Source organism: Pteronotus mesoamericanus, unplaced genomic scaffold, assembly GCF_021234165.1.
Source record: "Pteronotus mesoamericanus isolate MK-2021 breed Mesoamerican mustached bat unplaced genomic scaffold, CSHL_Meso_final scaffold_36, whole genome shotgun sequence".
NCBI classification, from domain to species: domain Eukaryota; kingdom Metazoa; phylum Chordata; class Mammalia; order Chiroptera; family Mormoopidae; genus Pteronotus; species Pteronotus mesoamericanus.
This window is the reverse complement of record NW_026555313.1, coordinates 4,024,879-4,047,655: the sequence shown is the minus strand read 5'-3', so window position 1 is coordinate 4,047,655 and position 22,777 is coordinate 4,024,879. Positions and strand designations below refer to the sequence as shown.

The 22,777-nt window shown below is 34.1% G+C and overlaps 1 protein-coding gene across 1 annotated transcript; it reads right to left on the bottom strand.

Annotated features, from left to right (window-relative positions):
• Positions 1-9,649: 9,649 nt before the first annotated feature.
• Positions 9,650-9,856, bottom strand: LOC129085896 (guanine nucleotide-binding protein G(I)/G(S)/G(O) subunit gamma-5-like). Its single transcript, XM_054592282.1, has one exon. It carries the CDS (start codon positions 9,854-9,856, stop codon positions 9,650-9,652), a length of 207 nt encoding a protein of 68 aa, XP_054448257.1.
• Between the last annotated feature and the right edge of the window lie 12,921 nt (positions 9,857-22,777).

The window sequence follows — 22,777 nt, the reverse complement described above, 5'->3', positions numbered from 1 at the left end:
AACACAGAGAGGTTGCCAAAATAAGGAAACAAAGAAACATGGCCCAAATGAAAAAACAGATCAAAACTCCAGAAGAAGACCTAAATATTATGGAGGTAAGTAATCTATCAGATGCAGAGTTCAAAACATTGGTTATAAGAATGCTCAAGGAACTTAGTGAGGACCTCAACAGCCTAAAAAAGACCTAGTCAGAAACAAAGGATACATTAATTGAAACAAAGAACAATTTACAGGGAAACAAGAGTCGAGTGGATGAGCAGAGAATCAAATCAATGATTTGTAATGTAAGGAAGCAAAAAACAACCATGCAAACAACAATAAGAAAAAAAAAAACCCAAATGAGGATAGTATAAACAGTCTTGGGGACAACTTCAAGAGATCCAACATTTGCATCACAGGAGCACCAGAAGGAGAAGAGAAAGAGCAGGACATTGGAAATCTATCTGAAAAATAGTGAAAGAAAACTTCTCTAATTTGGTGAAGGAAATAGACATGCAAGTCCAGCAAACACAGAGAGTCCCAATGATGATGAATGCAAAGAGGACACCCCAGGACACATCACTATTAAAAGGCCAAAGTTTATAGATAAGGAGTGACTCTTAAAAGCAGCTAGAGAAAAGAAGTTAGTTACCAGATGTTTGCCAGATGGGAGGGGATAGTGGGAAAATGGGTGAAGAGGTGAGAAGATTAAGAAGTACAAATAGGTAGTTACAGAATAGCCATGGGGATGTAAAGTACAGTATAGTAAATAGAGTAGCCAAAGGACTTATAGTCATGACCCATGGACATGAACAATGGTGGGGGGGATTGACTGTGATAGCAGAAAGTATTGGGTGGAGAGGGGCTAAGGAGAAAATATCAGGACAACTGTAATAGCATAATCAATAAAATATTAAAAAACAGAGAATGAAGGAGAAAGCTACTAACTGGGAAAAATATTCACAGTACATAGGTCTACAGAAGATTCATATCTAATTTTTAAAAGTAATTAATTTTTAATAAAAAAGACAAACTCAGAAATCAGAAAAGGCAAAAGATCGGAAAAGGTACTTCGCAAATCAAAATATGCCATTAGAGGAAAAAAAGGTGTTCTCAACATCAGATAACTCTAAAAGAAAATCTCAATGAATTACTTATTCTAATTTATTGAAATAACTACAGTACAAGACTGAAAGAAACACATATTGGCAAGGTTATGGAGCAACTAGAATGTTAATACATCGATGAATGAAGTGTCAAATGATACGACCACTTTGGAAATAGTTTGGCAATTCTTTATAAAGTTAAATATACATCTAACTATGACTCCGAAATTTCACTCTTTGGTATATATTGAAAAAAATAAAAACATGTTTTAAGGAAAATTTTATATTTATTGCCTTTTATTTATGATAATAATGAACAGTCCAAACATTTATCAGTAGGAGAAAGGATAACGTAATTGTAGTATGATCATACAATGAAATACTGCTCAACAATGAAAAACAAATCATAAATATGCCCCATGATTTGAATGAATTTCACTGACATTATGCTGAGTGAAAATAGCCAGTTGAAAAGTAATATAGTAGTACTCCCTGTTAGGGCTTTTAAAGATAAGATAAAGCCCTTTTAAAGAGCCTTAATACGGAGTGACATCAGAGCAATGGCAGCAGGAGAGGTCCCCTTGGTTTCTCACCTTGAAGCGTCAACAGTTTGAACAGTTACATTTCAAAAAAAGATTTCCTGCTCAATGTACAAACACATCAGAGAAACCCACACACTGAAACATCTAGAGGTGGGCAAATGGGAGCAAACTAGAGAGGTGAGAAGGGAGAAAAGTTCAAGGAAGTCACAGAGGCAGCCCTGCATCCTGAGGCTCACTCTGGAGCTCAGCCCTGAGAGACGAAGAATCAGTCATTGGCAATCAGTCAGCTTGGAGGAACGAGATTTAGTGAGCATTCCTGCAGGAATAGGCAATACAAGCTGTGGCTGAGACCACTGACCTGGGCAGGGATGAACGGCAGAGGTATGGCCACAGTTGCTTGACAATCAGCATTCCAGACAGAAAAAGAAAACCCTGGAATCTGGATGCCTTCCCTTAACACCCTGGAGCATGCTTCACCTCACCCTTTACGTCAGATTGCAGAGCTTATTATTTGCCAAAGTGAGAACTTGTACTGCAGCAGTATTTTTTTCTCTGAGTGAAGGAGCACTTTGTGACTAACCCTAGGTCAGTTCAGGATGCAGGAGGGATGCCATGGAGGTCCACAGGTCAGTATTGTGAGAGGACAAAACAATTCTACCACCCACACACCAAGGCTGCACTGCCAGTGGTGTGTGGCTATGGGAGACAGCACTGGGATGTCACAGATTTTGAGCCCCATTGCCCACCACGTTTTCCTGTGGGTTGGACTGATCACAGGGAGGCACCACCTTCCCAAGGAAGATAAGTGGTTTTCCACCACCCTGTGGAGATCTGAAAAGCTAGTGAAGTGCAACAGAGTTAAAAACTTGTGATTCACCATTACCTACTGGAAAACAACAGCACTTCTTATCAATCTACTAGACGAGTGCCACTTTACACTTAGATGTCTAGACAGAAAAGGAATCATCCAATAACATGAATAACCAAATCAATGAGGCAGCTCAGAAATAAATAAAAAATCTTCAGAAAATACAGACATGGAAATATATGATTTAAACAACACAGAATTCAAGATTGCAGTTCTGAAAAAACTCAGATGCAAGAAACACAGATAGGCAGTTTAATGAATTCAGAAATCAGATCAACAAACAACATGAGCACTTTAGCAAAGAAATTGAAATTAAAAAAGGAACCAAATAGAAATGCTGTAGATGAAGAACTCAATGAAAAAAATCAAGAATGAACTAGTGAACATAGGAAATAGACCTGACCAGTGGAGGAAAGAATTAGTGATATTGAAGATAGAAATCTAGCAATGATGCAGAAGGATGAAGAAAGAGACTTGAACATAAAAAAATGACAGAATTCTATAAGAATGATCTGACTCCATCAGAAAGAGCAATATAAGAATAATAGGCATATCAGAAGAAGAGAGAAGGGAATGGAAAGCCTATTCAAGCAAATGGTTGATAAGAATTTCCCATACCTATGGAAAGAGCTAGATCCCAAACCCAAGAAGCAAATATTTATCCAATTACCTCAATCAAAAAAAGGCCTTCTTCAAAGTATATTATATTAAAATTGTGAAAACTTAATGACAAAAAATTCTCAAGGTAGCTAGAGAAAAGAAGAAAGTGACCTATAAAGGAAAACCAATTAGAAACTTTACAAGCCAGAAGAGAAGGGAATCAAATATTCAAACTACTGAAAGAAAAATTACCAGGCAAGGATAATATAATCCAGCAAACTTATCCTTTACATATGAAGGAGAAATAAAGGCCTTTCCAGACAAACAGAAGTTGAGGGAGTTATCACCAGAATAACTTCATTACAGGAAATACTCAGTGGAATTATTCTACCCAAAACAAAGAACAAAAGGTCACAAAGCTACAAGTAAGATCACCAACAAACTTATATCACAAACAGGGATAATTTGTGACCACAAAAGCACTAAAGTGAGGGTAAATATAAAAGATAAAAGTATTAATTTATAAAGAGAAGGTATATAAAATATGTTCAAAAGAAAAAGGAACAGTGTAATATAAAAATTTCTTCTTGATAATGGTAACCATACACAAGAAACCCAAAACTGAGACACATAACTTTAAAAAACTAAAAGAGAGGAAACCGTGGGAAAAAAGTACCACCAAGCACAAAAGCTGACAGAAGCACAAAGGAAGTGAGCCAACTGAGGCACAGAATTACAAGAAAATAAAAGATAAAATGGCTATAGGAAATTCTCATACAGTAATCATTACCTTAAATGTAAGTGGACTAAATTTACCAATAAAAATGCAAAGTCAGAGATTGAGTAAAAAAACAAAACTGAACCATATGCTGCCTTCAGGAGATACCACTAAGCTGCAAAAGCAAAGGTAGAATCAAAGTGAAAGGATAAAAAATTGTTTTCCAAGCAAATGTCATCCACAAAAAAGGAGGTGTAGCCATTATAATATCTGACAAAATAGGTCTCAAGATAAAGTTAACAAGAGACAAAGACAGACATTTAAAATGATAAAGGGGATGCTACATCAACAAGAGAACACTTCTCAATGTATATGCACCCAAACAGGGAGAAGCAAAATATATAAAGCAACCCCAAAAAAAATCTACAGGGAGAAACTGACAAAAAACAGAATAATAGTAGGGAACCTAAATACTCCATTGACAGCTCTAGATAGATCACCCAAACAGAAAATCGATGAAATATCAACTTTAAATGACACATAAGACCAAATAGACATAATTATTATTTACAGAGCCTTTCATCCCAGAACATCAGATTACATATTCTTTCTCAGTGCATGTAAAACATGCACAAGGATAGAACATATATTGGATCACAAAACTAGCCTCAACAAATTTAAGAAGATTGAAATTATACCAAACATATTTTCTGACCAAAATGCTTTGAAATTAGAAATCAACTGCAAAAAGGAAATAAAAAATCTCACAAATATGTGGAGATTAAACAACATACTACTTAAAAAAAGAGAATAAATAAAAGGTGAGATTAAAAGATATATAGAGAAAAATGAGAATGACACAATGACCTATCAAAACTTCTGGGATGCAACGATAGCAGTGATAGCAGGGCAATTTATATCACTATAGGCCTATCTAAAAAAAAAAAAAAAAGAGAGAGAGAGAAAAACAACCCAGCATTACACCTTAAAGAACTAGAAGGAGAGGGATAATAACAGACCAAAGTCAGCAGAAAAAATGGAAATAAAAATTCGAGCAGAACTGAATGAAAGAGAGAAAAAAAGGACTACACAAAAAATTAATATGACTAAGATCTAGTTCTTTGGAAAGATTAATAAAATTGACAAAGCACTGGCTAGACTTACTAAGGACAAAGAGAGAAGACTAATATAAACAAAATCATAAATGAAAGAGAAGTTACCATAGACATCACAGAAATACAAACGATCATACAAGAATACTTTGAAAGACTATATGCCATGAAATTTAATAACCTAGAAGAAATGTACAAGTTCCTAGAATTATATAATCTTCCTAAACTGAATCAGGAAGAAATAGAGAATCTCAATACACCAATCAACAGTAAGGAAATTGAAACAACCATATGAAACTTCTTCAAAAATAAAAGTCCAGGACCATGTGTTTACATTAGAGAATTCTACCAGACACCCAAAAAAGGTTTGATACTTATCCTTCTCAAAATATTCTAAAAAATTGAAGAAGATGCAATACTTTCTAACACATTTTATGAGGTCAACATAATCCTAATATGAAAACAAGTCAAGGATAACACTAAAAGTAAAACCAACCAAACAAAAAAAAACAAACTACTGACTTATATCTCTGATGAATACACATGCAAAAATCCTAAGCAAAATACTACCGAATCGAATACAACAATATTTTTTAAAAGTAATATATCACAATCAAGTGGTTTTCATTCCTGATGCACAAGGATGGTTCAACATACACAAACTGATCAATATACTACACCATATTAAGAAAACAAAGGACGAAAATCATATGATCTTATCTGTATATGCACAAAAAAGAATTTAATAAGATACAACATCCATTTATGATTACAGCATTCAATAAAATGGGTAAAGAAGGAATTTATGTCAACAGAATAAAAGCCGCATATGACAAACCCTTAGCTAACAGCATACGCAGTGGTGAAAAACTCAGAAACATTTATTTGCTAAGACATATACAGCATTGTTCATGGTGGCCATGACAAGGAAACAACCAAGTATCCTTTGATAGATGATTGAATAAAGAAAGTGTGGTGCATATATACGAAATACTATTCAGCCATAAGAAAGATGAAATACTGCTGGTTTTGACAACATGGATTATGCTGAGCAAAATAAGTCAGTCAGAAAAAGCTAAGATCCATATGATTTCACTGATATGTGGAATCTAATTAACAAAATGAACTAACAAGCAAAACAGTGACAGATTCATAGATAGAGATCAGGCTGACAGCTGTTGGTGGGGGTGGGAAAGGTTGTGGGGGGTTGGAATTCAGATAAAAAAAGAGAGAGAAAGTTCTGGACAAGGACAACAGTGTGGTGATTGCTGGGGGAAGAGAGGTAGAAGAACTTGGAGGAGGGTATATGGGGGATAAATGGTGATATATAGAGACTTGACTTGGGGTGGCAAACATATAGTACAGTGTAGAGATGCTGTATTGTAGAATTGCGCACTTGACCACTGTATAATTTTGTTAACCAGTGTCACATCAATAAATTCAATAATAAGGATAAAATGTAAGTGATGATAAGAAGCAAGATACAAAGGGACATCTGTGCTTAATCAAAACAAAGAATTTCGTTATCCACTGGTCTAAGCTCACTTCTCACTTCAATGATTTGTATTTTTGTTCATGTTTCTTGTTGTTTTTTTCCAAATCATAAATATGACCTGTAGTACTACTTGCATTTAAATAGGAACCTCATCTTTTGGCTTAAGTAAAACCTTAACAACATATTTATGTATGCACTTGTTCTGCTCCCTCTCTTGTGCACTGAAGTTCTAATATTTGTAAAATATATTTTTTATGCCATGTTTTCCATGGTGCCCAGAGCTTACTAATTAGCACTGGTTCTCATGCTTCTATTTGACATTCCTAAGGTATTTTTTTCTCTTCTTTTAACATCTCGTTATTTTTATACATAGTTTCAGCTCTTTTCTTGTCCACAAACCTTTTAAACCTTTGATTAATTAAATGAGATTAACATGGACTAAATACAAACACATATAGTTCTTATAAATATCCTTATTGTATTAATTCAAATTCATGAGTTAGAGTTAATAATATCTGTATTATAAAATTATAAAACTTTTAAAAAATATTAATGATAAAACTCAGAAATACCGTTTTATGTATAATAACAAATTTCATATCACTATAGTGGGAGCCAACATAAATATCAGGTATAATTTTTATTTGATCCCTAGATATGTGTGCATTACCTGCCTGGGTGATCACTAGAAAACTTACCTTGAGAAAGTTTGAACCTTGAGAAAACACATTTGATGTGCTATAAAGAGATGTACTTTCAGAAATTCCCCTAACATGTTTTACTAAATATGTATAAATAAAATATTATTATCATTATTATTGATTCTGAAGCTAAAATTTACATTTCTTTCACATATAAGCCAGTGTTCATGTTCCTGTGATTTAAAACACATAGACTAAGTAATTCCTTTTTATTTTTAATCAGAAAAAAAGCAAAATGAAAATGAAAAAGTGACAAAAAGAAAGAAATTATTCACTAACTTTAAGAGATTTGACAAATTACTTAATTTCTGAGCCTTAATATCTTAATCTGTAATATTGGGACTTTAGGGGTTCTTTTCATCACAGGACTACTGTGAGGGCCAAAAAAGATAATGTGTGAGAAAAGCTTTACAAACTACTGTGCAAATATTAATAGCTACTATTACTATGGGTGTTACTCTTAGAGATCTATAATCAATTGGTTATTTTTTATTCTAAAGGAGTTATGCAAATATTTGAAAAATATAGTCTTATTTTTATCTTAATATACTTTATAGAAAATGTAGAGATCAGAAATGTTGAATTTATTTAAAACAGTTTAAACTAGTTGTTTGAAAACTTTTTATTACCATTAACCATATGACTCACTTTTAGTCGGTCAATCTTAAAAAGGGAGTTTTTCACATTTAAGCCAACTAGTGTCAGGAACCATATTTAATTTAGCAGAACATGAAAAGATTAATACAGTATTCTGTCTCTGCAAGCTTTAGTTTAGAACATACTTAGAGTATTTGTTATTCTGTAGTACTGAAGCTGTTGAAAATTTTAAAACCTAAGAACTGAGAATTATATTCACAAAATGTAGTTTTCAACAGACCTTGTTTTGGTAGTATACTTTAGAACTACAAAGCTTCAGTAATATTAAAATTACTTCAGACTCTCTCTTACCTTCTGACTTGATAACATATTCTTCAAAGCAAATTGTATACAAATGTTTATTTGAAAAAATACAAGATTATTGGCATAAACACTCTACTACATGTCAAGATCATTTTTAAAACTAAAATAAAACTCTTTCAGTCTGCATAATAAGCCTTGTTTGGCGTTGATAGTTGTTTATTTGGATCTCTAAGGTAGTACCAACCAGATTTCTGAATTTCCATTTCAAGTTGACTTATTCAGAAAAAAAAAATCAGTCCTCAGTGTTCACTACCTTAAAAGATACCTAACTACGCTGCCTCTCTGGAAGTTGAGCAAATGCCTGTAAAATTTTTCAATGCATTGCACAAAGTTATCATAAATACTTGCTAAATTGAGTTGATAAAAGGATCTGGCAAGAAGTATTGCAATATAGTGTTTACTAGTATTGTGCTGTTAGTTTCCTTCTGTCTTGAGTCTGAGGAAGGGTATCAACTCTAAAAATTGATCATAGTCTTCTCAATTCATTATCTAATCCAGGGAATGCAATTGACTGGCAAAGCAGAATCTATATTTGTCTTATTTTTGTTGAGTGTATGCGTCCTATTTTCTTTAAGCTCTCTATTTTATTTGGCAGTTAATCTTCATGAAGAGGCCATTTCTTCCTTTACTGAACAAAGTCCAGTTTAGAAATAGGCCTATGATCTAATGATGATTACTTAGAAACATTTTAACCATAAGAGAAGTATTTACCATGAATCAGCCTGGACTACACTATTTTAATATCCCCTAACCACTACCAAACAGTGTTTTTTATAAGCCTTCTTCAGCCTTTGTCTCATGAATTATGACAGTCTTACATTGTGATATCCTGGGTATTTGTTTACCGTTTCTCTCACTCACAAAAATTCCATGATTACAGTAGCATTGACTTCTTTACTCATATATATCCAGTACTTAGAATAGTTTCCTGAACAGCTATTTGTTCTATAAATGAATAAATTATAGGTAGTGGCACTGTTACATGTAGCACCATCCTGATCAGTCTTGGTGCTGTAAGGCTATATTTAGGCCTCCTCTTTCTTTGCCTCCCAATTACATGATTTTAGTTTATTGACTTCCTCAATTATGTTTTGATAACTTACCTTTTATTTAAGATTCCAAGAATCACTTTCTATTTTTGAAACTGATAACAAGATAAGCCTAAAATCTTATGATCTCTTCTGAAACTATAACATTAAAAAAAAAGTACACACTTCTAAGAATTTTAATACTGTTAGTCTACATTTTTTCATTTTGATACGACATCATTTTAAAACAGGAGGTCAGAGTTTTGCCATTATGGAGAGTGCATTTTATTTTATTTTATTTATACTAAGTATTTATTTGTATGCCGCTGCCAGTGTATATAAAATAATCATCCTTGTGAAGTAGAAATTCATGAAAATTCAGAGAGGTAGATGTTAAGGACTGACAAAAGCAGAAGTTTGTATAGTGTGGCACGTGTTACAGGGATAATAAGCTTTTTGTACAGGCTTCAAATTTAGCTCTCTTTGAATATTCACTGGTTCATGAAAAGTGGTTTGGAATACCTTCAAAGATTCATTTCATTACAAGAAGGAACAAACTCTCTGGGGTCTGAAGGGATTGGTATTTGAAGATACTCCAGTTAGCAGGGGGTCATGTTGGGCATTCTGCAGACAGAATTGTTTCAAATCTGCAGCTGCCTGGGAAACCTTCACGCGGTTGAGCCCGGCCTCCAGCCGGAGCTGTTGAACCACTTTCTTCATAGCGGTGACACCTGAGGAACCAGACATGGTGCACACGACAACTGGGCCTACCTGGTTGTCGGAGAGTGCATTTTAGATGGTATGTCCTTATTTAAGCTCACAGTATTTGCAAACACTTTGTAACTATAACAAACACTTTGTAGGCCCATGAGAATAAGAGGAGACAAGGCAGTCAGAGTTCAGATCACCTGAGGCATTGATTTAATGGATCTTTGTGTGCTTGAGCAAATCTGTAACATACTCATGCGTAGAAGACAGGATTTTTTAATGGTTTATGATTATCCCAGGTTTTCAGGAAGAGGAACTACTTGTATCTTATATTTGTAAACTATTCTACATAGTCTTTTTGCATATTTGATCAACAAAACACTCCTATGAGATATGTGGTATAGGTATAGGCATGGCTCTCATAGTTTTATTAAGGAAAAAGATCCTCAAGTATAAAAAGTGATTTTGAAAAACAATCAAATATTTACAGTTGTGGTACAGCAAAAGAATAAAGGTGCTATCATTCTATTTTCACAATCTTTCTGTTTCTTCCTAATGTCAAGACTGAAATGGCTCTCTGGAGTCTTCTTATCTCATTTCCTCTCTACTTTCAGTCCTCACTTGACCTATGGTACTTTTAATAGTCCCTGGGTTTTCTACATATCCAAGTGGATTTCTGTGTTTCTAACCTAACTTCTCTTTGAAACGTTTCCTGAACATATGTTATTTTACATTTCAAATGCAGTATTCTTTAAAACTATTATTAAAAATACAATTTATCTTTGTACGTGCTTTTATTTTAGGATTAATCACCAACTTTCTTGGTATTTGGGTTATGATGTATGGAAAATAAAATGAAAAAAAATCAGTAAGCAGGAACCACTTAAGATTTTACTAAAGTATTCAATTGCATATAATTTTTATTACTTCATAGAAAGGTAATGCTACTCAATGATAAGGAACAATTCTTTATTTCAATACCTGTTACTAGCTATAATGGAAGAATTGTATGTTTTAGAGAGGAAGTGACTAGGATTTAAATTTTGTTTCAACCTCATTAACTTTGTGAACTTGAGCAGGTTGTATAATTTCTCTGAGTCATATTCCATTTCTGTAATGGGGAGTGGAGTAATTATGAAGGCTACAGAAAATCACACTTAAAATCTGCCTTACAGGTTATAGTTACTTAGTAATACAAGTCCTCCCACAAGCACCATTTAACTTATAGATTCTTAAAAATCTGTCACTGGGAAAAATAACTTTTATTACATGTGACAATAATTCCCCACATAACAAAGACTTATTATTCTTTTTATTTTCTGAAAAATATACACCAGTATAATCAATAGCCTTAAAAAAAGCATAGAGAAGGATTTCTGTCTCTAAATGAAAGTAGTAATTTGCTAGGTGCATTCCATCTACAAAATTGTAGAGGTAGCAATTCCATGATTTGCCATGAAGTGTCTTTGGACTTAAATAAATTTAACTCATCTTTGGGTAAATTAATTATGGCTATTAACCTATAATATACTATGCATACTTATAGAAATCAGTTTTTGATATTGAGGGAATTCTAAAGAACCTCATATATTTCTGAGATTAGAGGTCTAGTCACATTGAATGATGGTAAACCAATTAATCTTAGAAAAAGAAAACAGTAGGTTTAAAATCTGATTTGAACACAATATTTTAGTGAAGCAAGTTACTAAAATTCTCTAAGTATTATTGATTTTGGCTATTCAGTGGTGAAAATAATATGCTGCTAAAATGTAACTCTCAGAAAAGAAACTGTGTATTTTGAGTATGGCAAGTAGTGGGTACTCAACAAATGGTTGTTGCCATTCCCTTATTTTTATAAGGGAGGTAAGATTTACCCCTAAAGAAGTGAATTTGGCTTTGTATGAGTTTTAAAATCTAACATATCATTTAGTTATACTTTTGTAGTATTAATAACAGTGTGTATGTGGTTATCTTTTTTAAATTTGCAGTCTTATCAATGAAATGTGTTTTCCATTCCTGCCTTGAGATAGGGATTAAGATTGGGATTCACTTCTGATTCCCCAGAATCTGGCTGGTGACTGACATGTACTAGTCACACACACTTATTGAATGGCATACAGGAATTTTCTAAGTTCTAAATATTTCAGTGTTTTATATTTCTTTATTTTTCCCTTTTATATTTTCTACACTTATAGATGGTTTTCTTGGTTCTAAAATAATTTGTTTTTATATTTATTTATTTAATACATATTTAATAAATAAATAATTTATAAATAATTATAATAATTTAATAAATAAATATATTTAAATATATTTATTTATTTTTGTTCCATTACAGTTGTCCCAATTTTTCCCCATTGCTCTCCTCTGCGCTGCTCACCCCCTGCTCCCATAGTCAATCCTCACCTTGTTGTCCATGTCCTTGGGTCACTCATACATGTTCCTTGACTAGTCTCTTCCCCTTCTTTCTACCCTGACCCTCCTCTCCCTTTCCCTCTGTTTTTTTTTACAGTTAAAGAGGTACTAAAAAAAATAACAGAAACTTTCCAAATTAACAAGTATAATATTTATTTATCTGAAGGTTTTTCTCTTAAGAGATGCTATTCTTTACAGTTCACATACTAATAAAATATAAACAATTATAGTATGTATTTGTGCTCTATCCTTTGTTAACCTATGAAATAGTCTGTTTGGAGTAACATTTGTTTACTCAATACAGTCTATAAGGTTTTCAAAGAAATACCCAGTGTTTACTTTTTAAATACAAAACATATTCACTTTTAATGTAAAACTAATGTCTTTTACTCCAAAGCATAAAATTGGCTAACAAGTAAAAACCAATGGGGTCAGACATAAGATGATGGAGGATTAAGTGGAAGCTACACTAACTTCCTCCCAGGACCAAACTGGAATTACAACTAAATTATAGAAAAATCTTCCTGAATAACCAACTGATCATAAGCTGGAGCAAAGCCTTATAACCACAGACAGATGGAAAAAGCCACATCAACACAATGAGACTGGTAGGGAGTGAGGAGGAGGCACAAGAGGACTGACAGGGCTCCCACAGGTGGCAGCTGAAGTGTCAGAGGGGTATTTCAGAGGGCAAAGTGTTCACTCTGAGAAGTGTGGGGTTTAATCCCCAGCTGGGATATCCATTTTATAGCACCAGACCCAGAAAGGAGCTCAAACAATATTTGGGTATGAAAAGCGCAGGATTGCTGTCTGTCAGGGAGAAACATCTAGGGACACAGAGAGCGTTTAAAAGGACAACACAAAAAAATTTGTTTGTAGCCACTTGTTTGTTTGTGCTCTGGCAGAGGGAGGGCAGAGTGGACTAGAGATGCTTGAGGAGAGTTTGGGGCAGTCTCCCTACTCTGAGTCATTCACCATACTGCAGGAGCCATCTTTCTCAGGCAGAGCACTCCTCTCTGGATAACATCAGCCTGCGGAGAAGCAAAAGCCCCTTCCACAGGAATTACTCTGTCCCACTTTGTTGTGCTTCAGCCCTGATGCTGAGGAATATAGCTGGAAGTCATTCACTGATTAACACTACAGAAAACCTGCAGACAGAGTGGATTGCTAGGAGCTCTGAGACCAGGCCTTTTCTTTTTTATCAGCCTGGTGCTGATAAAAAGCTGGTCTTGAAGGACAGCCTTGTTCTTGCTGTACACACCCAAGACCAGCAGAGGTAGCCACATGTTGTGGATTGCAGATAGCTCCAAACAGATTGCTCAGGGCCAGTCACAGGCAAGGTTTGACTTAGGCCAGTGCCAGAGTCCTGCAGATCTACTTATAATATGCAAACAAATACAAAGAGGCAGCCAAAATGGGAAAACAAAGTAACAGACCTCAAATAAAAGAAAAGAATATTCTCCAGAAGAACAACTAGATGAAATGGAGGCAAGCAATTTATCAGATAGAGCGTTTAATGATTATAAGGATACTCAATAGCATGAAAAAGGACATAGAAATCATAAAAAAGGACCAGTCAGAAATAAAGAATGCAATATCTGAAATAAATAATACACTAGATGGAATAAACAGTAAGTTAGATGAACCAAAGGATTGAATCAGTGATTTGGAAGACAAAGTAGAAAAAAAATGCCCAAGCAGAACAGCAAAAAGAATAAAGAATTAAAAAAAATAAATAAGGAGAGTTTAAGAATCCTTTTGGACAACATGAAGTATAACAACATCTGCATCATGGGACTACCACAAGGAGAAAAGAATGAGCAAGGGACCAAGAACCTATCTGAAGAAATAATTACTGAAAACTTCTCTAATCTGGTGAAGGAAAAAGACACACAAGTCCAAGAAGCTCAGAGAGACCCAAACAAGTTGGACCCAAAGAGGCCTGCAGCAAGATACATCATAATTAAAATACAAGGAGATTCTCTCCTAAAGACAAGGGGAGAATCTTAAAAGCCACAAGAGAAAAGAAGGAATTACCTACAACGGAGCACCAATTAGACTATCATCTAATTTCTTATCAGACCTTTCAAGCCAGAAGAGATTGGCATGAAATATTCAAGATGATGAAAAGCAAGATGTACAACCAAGGCAACTTTATCCTGTGTGGCTATAATTTAAAATCAAAGGAGAAATAAGAAACTTCCCAGGCAAGAAACAGCTTGTGTGTGTGTGTGTGTGTGTGTGTGTGTGTGTGTGTGTGTGTGTTTAACACAAAATCAGTTCTGCAACAAATGTTAAAGGGCTTGCTTTAAGAAAAAGAAGAAAAAAAGAGGAGAAAGAGAAAAAGAAGAAGAAAATAGTCTAACAATAAAATAGCACTAAATATGCATCTACCAATAATCACCTTAAAGGTAAATGTTTTAAATACTCTACCCAAAAGACATAGGGTAGCTGAATGAATAGGAAAACAAGACACATATCTATGCTGCTTCCAAGAGACTCACTTCAGATTGAAAGATACACACAGACTACAGAAAGAAAAAAAAAAAGCTGAGGCAAGAATGCTTATATCCAACACAATAGACTTTAAAACCAAGGCTACAGTAAGAGACAAAGAAGGACACTACATAGTGATAAAGGGAACAATCCAACAAGAAGACATGACCCTAGTAAACGTTTATGCACCTAACATAGGAGCAGCTAAAAATGTAAAGCAAATCTTGATGGGCATAAAGGGAGAGAGTGACAGAAATACATAGTCAGGGATTTTAACAACCCAAAGACTTCAATAGATAGATCTTCCAGATAGAAAATCAACAAGGAGACAGTGGCCTTAAACAGCACGTTAGATCAAATGGACTTCATTGTTATCTTTAGAGCATTTCACTTCAAAGCAGCAGAATATATGTACTTTTCAAATGCACATGGAATATTTTCTAGGATAGACCCATGTTAGTACACAAAACAAGTCTCGGTAAATTTAAGAAGATTGAAATCATATCAAGCATCTTTTCTGACCACAATGCTATGAAACTATACATCAATCATGAGAAGAACATTGAAAAATACACAAAGGCACAGAAGCTAAATAACATGTCATTAAACAATAAATGGGTCAACAAAGAGATCAAGGAAGTAATCAAAAGATACCTTGAAACCAAAAAAAAAAAAAAATGAGAACACAACAATCCAAAATCTGTGGGATACTGGGAAAACAACCCCAAAAAGGTAATTTACAGCATTACAGGCTTATCTCAAAAAACAAGAAAAAGTTCAATAAACAATCTAACTTTACATTTAAAAGAACTTGAAAAAGAAAAACAAACAAAGCCCAAAGTGAGTAGAAGAAAGGAAATAATAAAGATCAGAGCAGAAATAAATAAAATAGAGTCTAAAAAATGACACAAAAGATAAATGAATATAAGAGCTGATTCTTTGAAAAGATAAACAAGATTGACAAACCTTTAACCAGCCTCTTTAAGAAAAAAAGAGAGTGGCCCCAAATAAATACAATCAGAAATGAAAGAGGAGAAATAATAACTGACACCAAAGAAATACAAAGGATAATGAGAAAATATTACAAACAACTATATGCCAAAAAAAAAACTGGACACCTGGACAAAAAGGATAAATTCCTAGAAACATGCAATATCCAAAAACTAAATCAGGAAGTATTAGAGGATGTGAATAGATAGATTACACTTAGTGAAATTGAAGCTTAATTTAAAAAACCCAAAAAACAAAAAAAACCCAGGACTGGATGGCTTCAGGGGTAAATTTAACCAAACATTCTGAGAAGAACTATCACTTCTCCTTCTCAAATTATTTCATAAAATTGAAAAGGAGAGAAGGCTCCTAAACCCAATTTATGAGGCCAGCATTATCCTGATTTCCAAGAGCAGATCAAGAAACCACAAAAAAAAAATATGGAACAATATCCCTAATTAACACAGATGCTAAAATACTCAACAACATATTAACAAACCAAATACAGCAATGCATCATCAAGATCATACACAATGATCAAGTGGGATTTATTCCAGGAATGCAAAATGGTACGACATTTGCTAATCAATAAATATGTTTCACTACATAAACAAAATGAAGGATAAAAACCACATGATCATATCAATAGATACAGAAAAAGCTCTTGATAAAATCTAACACCCATAAGATGAAAACTGTCAGCAAAGTGGGATTAGAAGGAACACAGCTAAACATAATAAAGGACATATATGACAAACCCACTGCCAGCATCATACTGAATGAACAAAAACTACAAGCATTCATCTTAAGATTGGGAACAACACAAGGATGTCTGCTTTCATCTCTCTTATTCATCATAATACTGAAAGTCCTAGCCACAGCAGTCAGACAAGACAAAGAAATAAAAGGCATCAAATAAGAAAGAAAGGCATAAAACTGTCTTTGTTTGAAGATAAAATGATATTGTACATCAAGAATCCCAAAGGTTCCACCAAGAAACTACTAGAACTAATAAATGAATTCAGCAAAGTAGCAGGATACAAAATTAATATTCAGAAATCAGTTGCATTTTTATATGCCAATAATGAACTAACAGAAAGGGAAATTAAGAAAACAATCCTAGTTACAAATACCTCAAAAGAATAAAACACCTAGGAATAAACCTAACCAAGGAGGTTAAAGACCTGTACTCAGAAAATTATAAGACACTGAAGAAAAATTGAAGAAGATGCAAATAAGTGGAAGAACATACAATATTCATGGGTTGGAAGGATTAATATCATTAAAATGTCCATAATGCACAAAGCAATCTATAGATTCAATGTAATTCCTGCCAAGATTTCAACAACATATTTCATAGAACTAAAACAAATATTTCAAAAATTTATGTGAAACCACAAAAGGCCCCACATAGCAACAGTGATCTTGAAAAGAAGAACACAGTTGGAGGAATCATGAAAACTATACTAGAAGGCCATAGTAATCAAAACAGTCTGGTACTGGCATAAAAATGGGCACATAGGTCAATAGAACAAAATAGAGAGCACAGAAATGAACCCATACTTTTATAGTTAATATTTGATAAAGGAAGCAAGAATATACAATAGGCTAAAGATAGTTTATTCAACAAATGGTGCTGGAAAAATTGGATATGTGCAAAAAAATGAAACTAGACCACCTTCTTATACCACATACAGGAATAAATTTAAAATGGATTAAAGACTAAAATATTAAATCCAAAACCATGAAAATTATAGAAGAAAACATAGGCAGCAAAATCTCAGATATACCTCCAAGAAATATTTTATGGAGTATATCTCCCTAGACAAGGAAAATAAAAGAAAAAAAAACAAATGAGACTACATCAAACTAAAAATATTTTACATATCAAAGGAAACATAACAAAAGACAACCCACAGAATGGGAGAACATATTTGTCAACACATCTGATAAAGGATTAATATCCAAAATTTATAAAGAACTTACAAAACTGAACACCAAAACAAACAATCAACCCAATTAAAAAACAGGCAAAGGACCTGAATAGACAATAGGTCTCCAGGGAGGACCTATTGATGGCCAATATGTGTAAGAGAAAGTGTTCAACATCAAGAATCATCAGAGAAATGCAAATTAAAACTGCAGTGATATATCATCTTACACATGTCATAATGTCTATCATCAGTTAGTCAACAAACAACAAGTTTTCAAGGGAAAGTGGAGAAAGGGGAACACTTTTGCACTGTGGGTGGGAATGCAGATTAGTGCAGCCACAATGGAAAGCAGTATGGAGATTCCTCAAAAAATTAAAAATGGATCTGCCATTTTTCTGTGATGTCAGGTCTGGGAATTTATCCGAAGGAACCCAAAACACTAATTTGAAAGAGTATAAGCACCCCTATGTTCCTCACACCATTGTTTACAATTGCCAAGACATGGAAGCAGCCCAAGTGTCCATCAGTAGGTGAGTGGATAAAACAAATATGGGACATTTACACAATGGAATACTACTCAGCTGTAAAAAAGAAGAGTATTTTACCTTTTGCAGCAGTATGGATGGACCTGGAGAACTCTATGCTAGGTAAAATAAGCCAGTCAGAGAAAGACAAATACTATATGATTTTACTCATATGTAGAATCTAATGAACAAACTGAATGAACAAGGACAATGGAGATAGACTCATAGTTAGAGAGCAGAATGACGGCTAATGGTGCGGGAAGGTTAAGGAGTGGAGGGATTGAGCAAAAAGAGAAAAGGACTCACGACCATGAACAATAGTGTGGTGATTAGGGGGATGGGGGTATAAGGGGCCTAAATGATAATTGAAAAAATACAGTTAAAATAATGGAACGTATTTCCATTATTGTGATTAAATTTAAAAATGCAGGGAATGATAAGAGAAAGATTCTGAGATGTCCTAAATTATGTTACTTGAGGCCTGAGTAAGAGACAAAGAGAACAGTTAACCAGTTGATAGCTGTGGGTCAACTATCAAAAGACTGCTCACATTCCTAAATCTTGGACCTCTGAGTCAACCTCCAGGAATCTATTAACTGAACACTAGACACAGGACATCCTGAAACACATTAACTTTTGGAGATATTGACTGCAACCAATCAAATATAGTAAATATTTCTTCCTTACAGACCACTCAGTCATAGAGCTGGCCCCTCCATCAGCTTTTCCTAACCCCTTATCTGTAGCCAATGTACTCTAAAACAACTTACTTCTTTATTCCCCAAAACAATGTCTAAAACTCCTGCCATCTCTGGTATGGTGGCCATGTCTTGTCCACCTAATGAAGCAGCTTGTAGTTTAGACTTCATGCCTCAGGACCTGGTCCTTTTTTTAGGCCAGGCTCAATGAGCACTTTCTTTTAAAAAGACTTTCAGTTGTGGAAGTTAAATATTTTTAGTGGGACTGCCAAACTTACCTATTTTTGTTATTCAAATAAATGATCTGGCAAAATAAATTCCATGTATATATTTAAATCCTCACCAGTGAACATGTTTATTGGTTTTAGGAAGAGAAAAAAGGAGAGAGAGAGAGGGGGGAGAGAGAGAGGGCAAGAGAGAGATGTGAGAAACATCAGTTGGTTGCTTCCCGTAAGTGCCCTTACTAGGGATCCAACCCACAACCTAATTATGTGCCCTGACTGGAGATTGAACTCACAACCTTTAGGTGTATGGGATGATGTTCCTACCAGCTGAGCCACCCAACCAGGTCATCTTAGCTATATGTTTATATTATATATAAAATATATTTTATATTTATAAATATATTTCATGTTTATATTCATAAATATATTTGTTTTATATTTTATTTTTATATTTACATCTAAATATATAATACAAATATATAATATATACTTCAGGTTTTATTTATTTATTTTTAGAGCGAGGAGAAGGGAAGGGGAAAGAGAGGGAAAGAAACATTGATGTGTGAGAGAAATATCTCTCCATTGGCTCTTGCATGCCTCCAGCTGGGGACCTGGCCTGCAATTCAAGCGTGTACCCTGACCGGAAATTGAACCATAACCTATCAGTTTGTGGGACGATGTCCAGCCCACTGAGTCACACCAGTCAGGGTTCCTTAGCTATATTTAAGTAACTATCTAATAACTGTTAACTTTAAACATTTTCCAATTAAACTGAGAAGTCATTCTAGGGTAAAATGTGTAATAGTTTATTCTCTTTCTGTGGTGTAGACAAAATCTATTGCTATATGTTTGTAAGTGAAAATGAAATAGCAAGCAATTTATCAACACATTTATATTCATAGCATTCATGTTTTTTAAGGAACAAAAATTAATTCAGTTTACATTGATCTTTTATCTAGGGGCATTCCTTTTAAGTGTTAAAATGACTCCAACTCACATGGTGTGCATTTAATGAGAGCTACCACATTAAACACTTTGGTTGGAAATGTATTAATACTACCCCAATGAGAAGACAGCAGTGAGGTTGATTCTGATGAATTACATTTGAAAGGTAGATTTTCAAAGCAACACACTCTGCATTAATATCGGTACTGTTATTCACTCCAAATGCATGTTGAGAGTGGCAGCATTATTTTTGTGTTCCACAATCAAATTCGGGTCACATTGAAGTTTACTTTAGGTTGTCATCAGAATATGAATGCTATAATTAAGTCATGCAATAAGTAACCTAATGGGATAGCTTTTCACTGGTATTATTTCCATTTACTAAGATAGGATCTCCAAATTCTGACACCTTTTGTTCAGATTTTACGTGACAGTATAAACTACCTTTTTGAATATTTAAATTTCCATTTGCATCTGTGTTCATTAAGCAAATACCTACAATTTTCTCTTTTAAAATTAATCTTTTTACTTATTGGGAGAGAGCGAGAGAGAGAAAAAGAGTGAGAGAGAGATAGGGAAAGAGAGAGATATTTGTTATTCCACTTATACATTCATTGGTTGTTTTTTGGATGTGCCCTGACTGGGATGGACCCACAACCTTAGTGTATAGGGATGGCAATCTAACCAACTGAGCCTCCCAGCCTTGCCCAATTTTTTCATTATTTTAAAAGTGTTTTCCTGGATGCACAAAAGCATTTCAAAAATGTAGGAACTATTTTAGTAAAACATAGATGTTGGCTTGGCACTTGTCTCTATTATTAATCCTCTTAGTCTAAGCCTATTGTTTTAGAGCTAGGTATTGAATAGGAAGGTATCTATAAAGAATAAAACACACATTAACCTCACATTAATCTGCTTGGTATGACAGACAGGAATTTTTTTTTTGGTAACAAATTCTTGAATATTTTATAACCTGGCATTTTTCTTTCCACATATTTATTACTCCTTTTACAATATCAAGAACTTATCATTAATGCACCTCAAATAAGTGACTGAAACAGACAAAGGAAAAAAATGTGTAAAGAATTGACAAGGCATAGAAGTTCGGGCTTCAAATAGTAAATAAATAAGTAAGTAACAAGGTTTGTTTATACAGCCTTCTTGAATCTTTTGGTCTCTCTTCTTCCCAGTACTGGGAGGGTACTTTTCATATGGCAGATTTATTTCCTGCTTTTGGGGAGACTGAGGTGGATCAGAGTGTCCTTGCATTGGTTATTTCTCAAGTAATTTTAATTCAAAATAATTGATGTGCCAAAGTGTCATATTTTGGGATGGCATATCTTACTCCTTTTCCTTATTCAGTGGAATACCATACATCACCTACATCTTCAGTAGAAAGTAATGTTTGCTTTCTCCCCTGAAAAGGGTTTTAAAACAGGTTCCCTTCACTCAGTGTGGTATAGGAAACATCTATATCAGCAATTTTTAACCTTTTTCATCTCATGGCACACATGAGTGAATTATTAAAATTCTGCAGCACACCAAAACAATGTTATATGTTTTTCCAATCTGACACACACAAAAAAAAGGGTATAATTTTGATTAATTCAGACCGGATGACTATTGTGTTGGTTGTTGCCATTTTTAATTTGACAGCCTAAGGGGAAAATGGTCAGGTATTGAATGTTTTAAATATTCTTGTGACATACCAGTTGACAATCACTAGCCTAGACTGAAAGGATACAATAGAAGGCAAATTTATTCATTAGAAATACAGTGCCACAACCAGATGTGACCACTTTTATTATGTAGCCAAGCAGACAGTCAACTTTTGAAGAGTGTGTTGAAGGATAATGAACTTTATCAAATAACAAAAAATGTGTGTCTAATAAATATAGTTTGGGCGAGTCTGTGAGCAAAGCCTAACAGCTCTTGCCATTTAGAAATAGAGGCCCTGAGTAAATAAGCAATCATTCCTTGGAAACTGTGAATAAAAACAGCAGTTAAATTAGAATGAAGATACCTGCAACCTGGAAAAACAAAATCCAAATTGAACAAAAATACAAATTATAATTTTTGTGGCCAAAAAAATCCATAATAATGTTACTATATTGCTTTTGTGGTTTGTTCATCTCATTTTTTGTAACTATGGATAATATAATGTACATTGTTTTCATTTCAGTATGCATAGTTACAATTTTGAACAGTGATTCTCAACACTATCAGCCACACTTATTGAGAAATACTTAATAATGTATATACATTCAGGTTGAAGGCTAAGCTTCTATAATAAAAAGAACACAAAACAAAGTATGAAAGTATCTTTCTCTCTTGGGTAACGGTTCTGAGGTATGCAGAGGGCCTGGTGCGTGGCTCTGATCTCAGTATCATTCTGGACCTGGGTATTCTGTCTTGCTTTCCTGCCATTACATAGTTTGGTGCCCTCATCCACACAGCTGCAACTAATTCACAATCATTAGTCCCAAATTCCTGGATAAAAGATCACACACCTTCAACATTTAAGGGAAAAACCTGATGTTGTATATACATTCTTCTCATATCTCACTGGCAAAAATGTACAGAGATACACATAAATACAAGGTATTCTGAGTAATTTAATCTGTCTAGATAGACCATTTTCTATTATAGTTAATGAGATTTCATTGCTATGAAAAAGTGAGAGTGGATATTGGAGAAATATAAAAAGTCTCTGGTAAAACCACTTCACATAGCT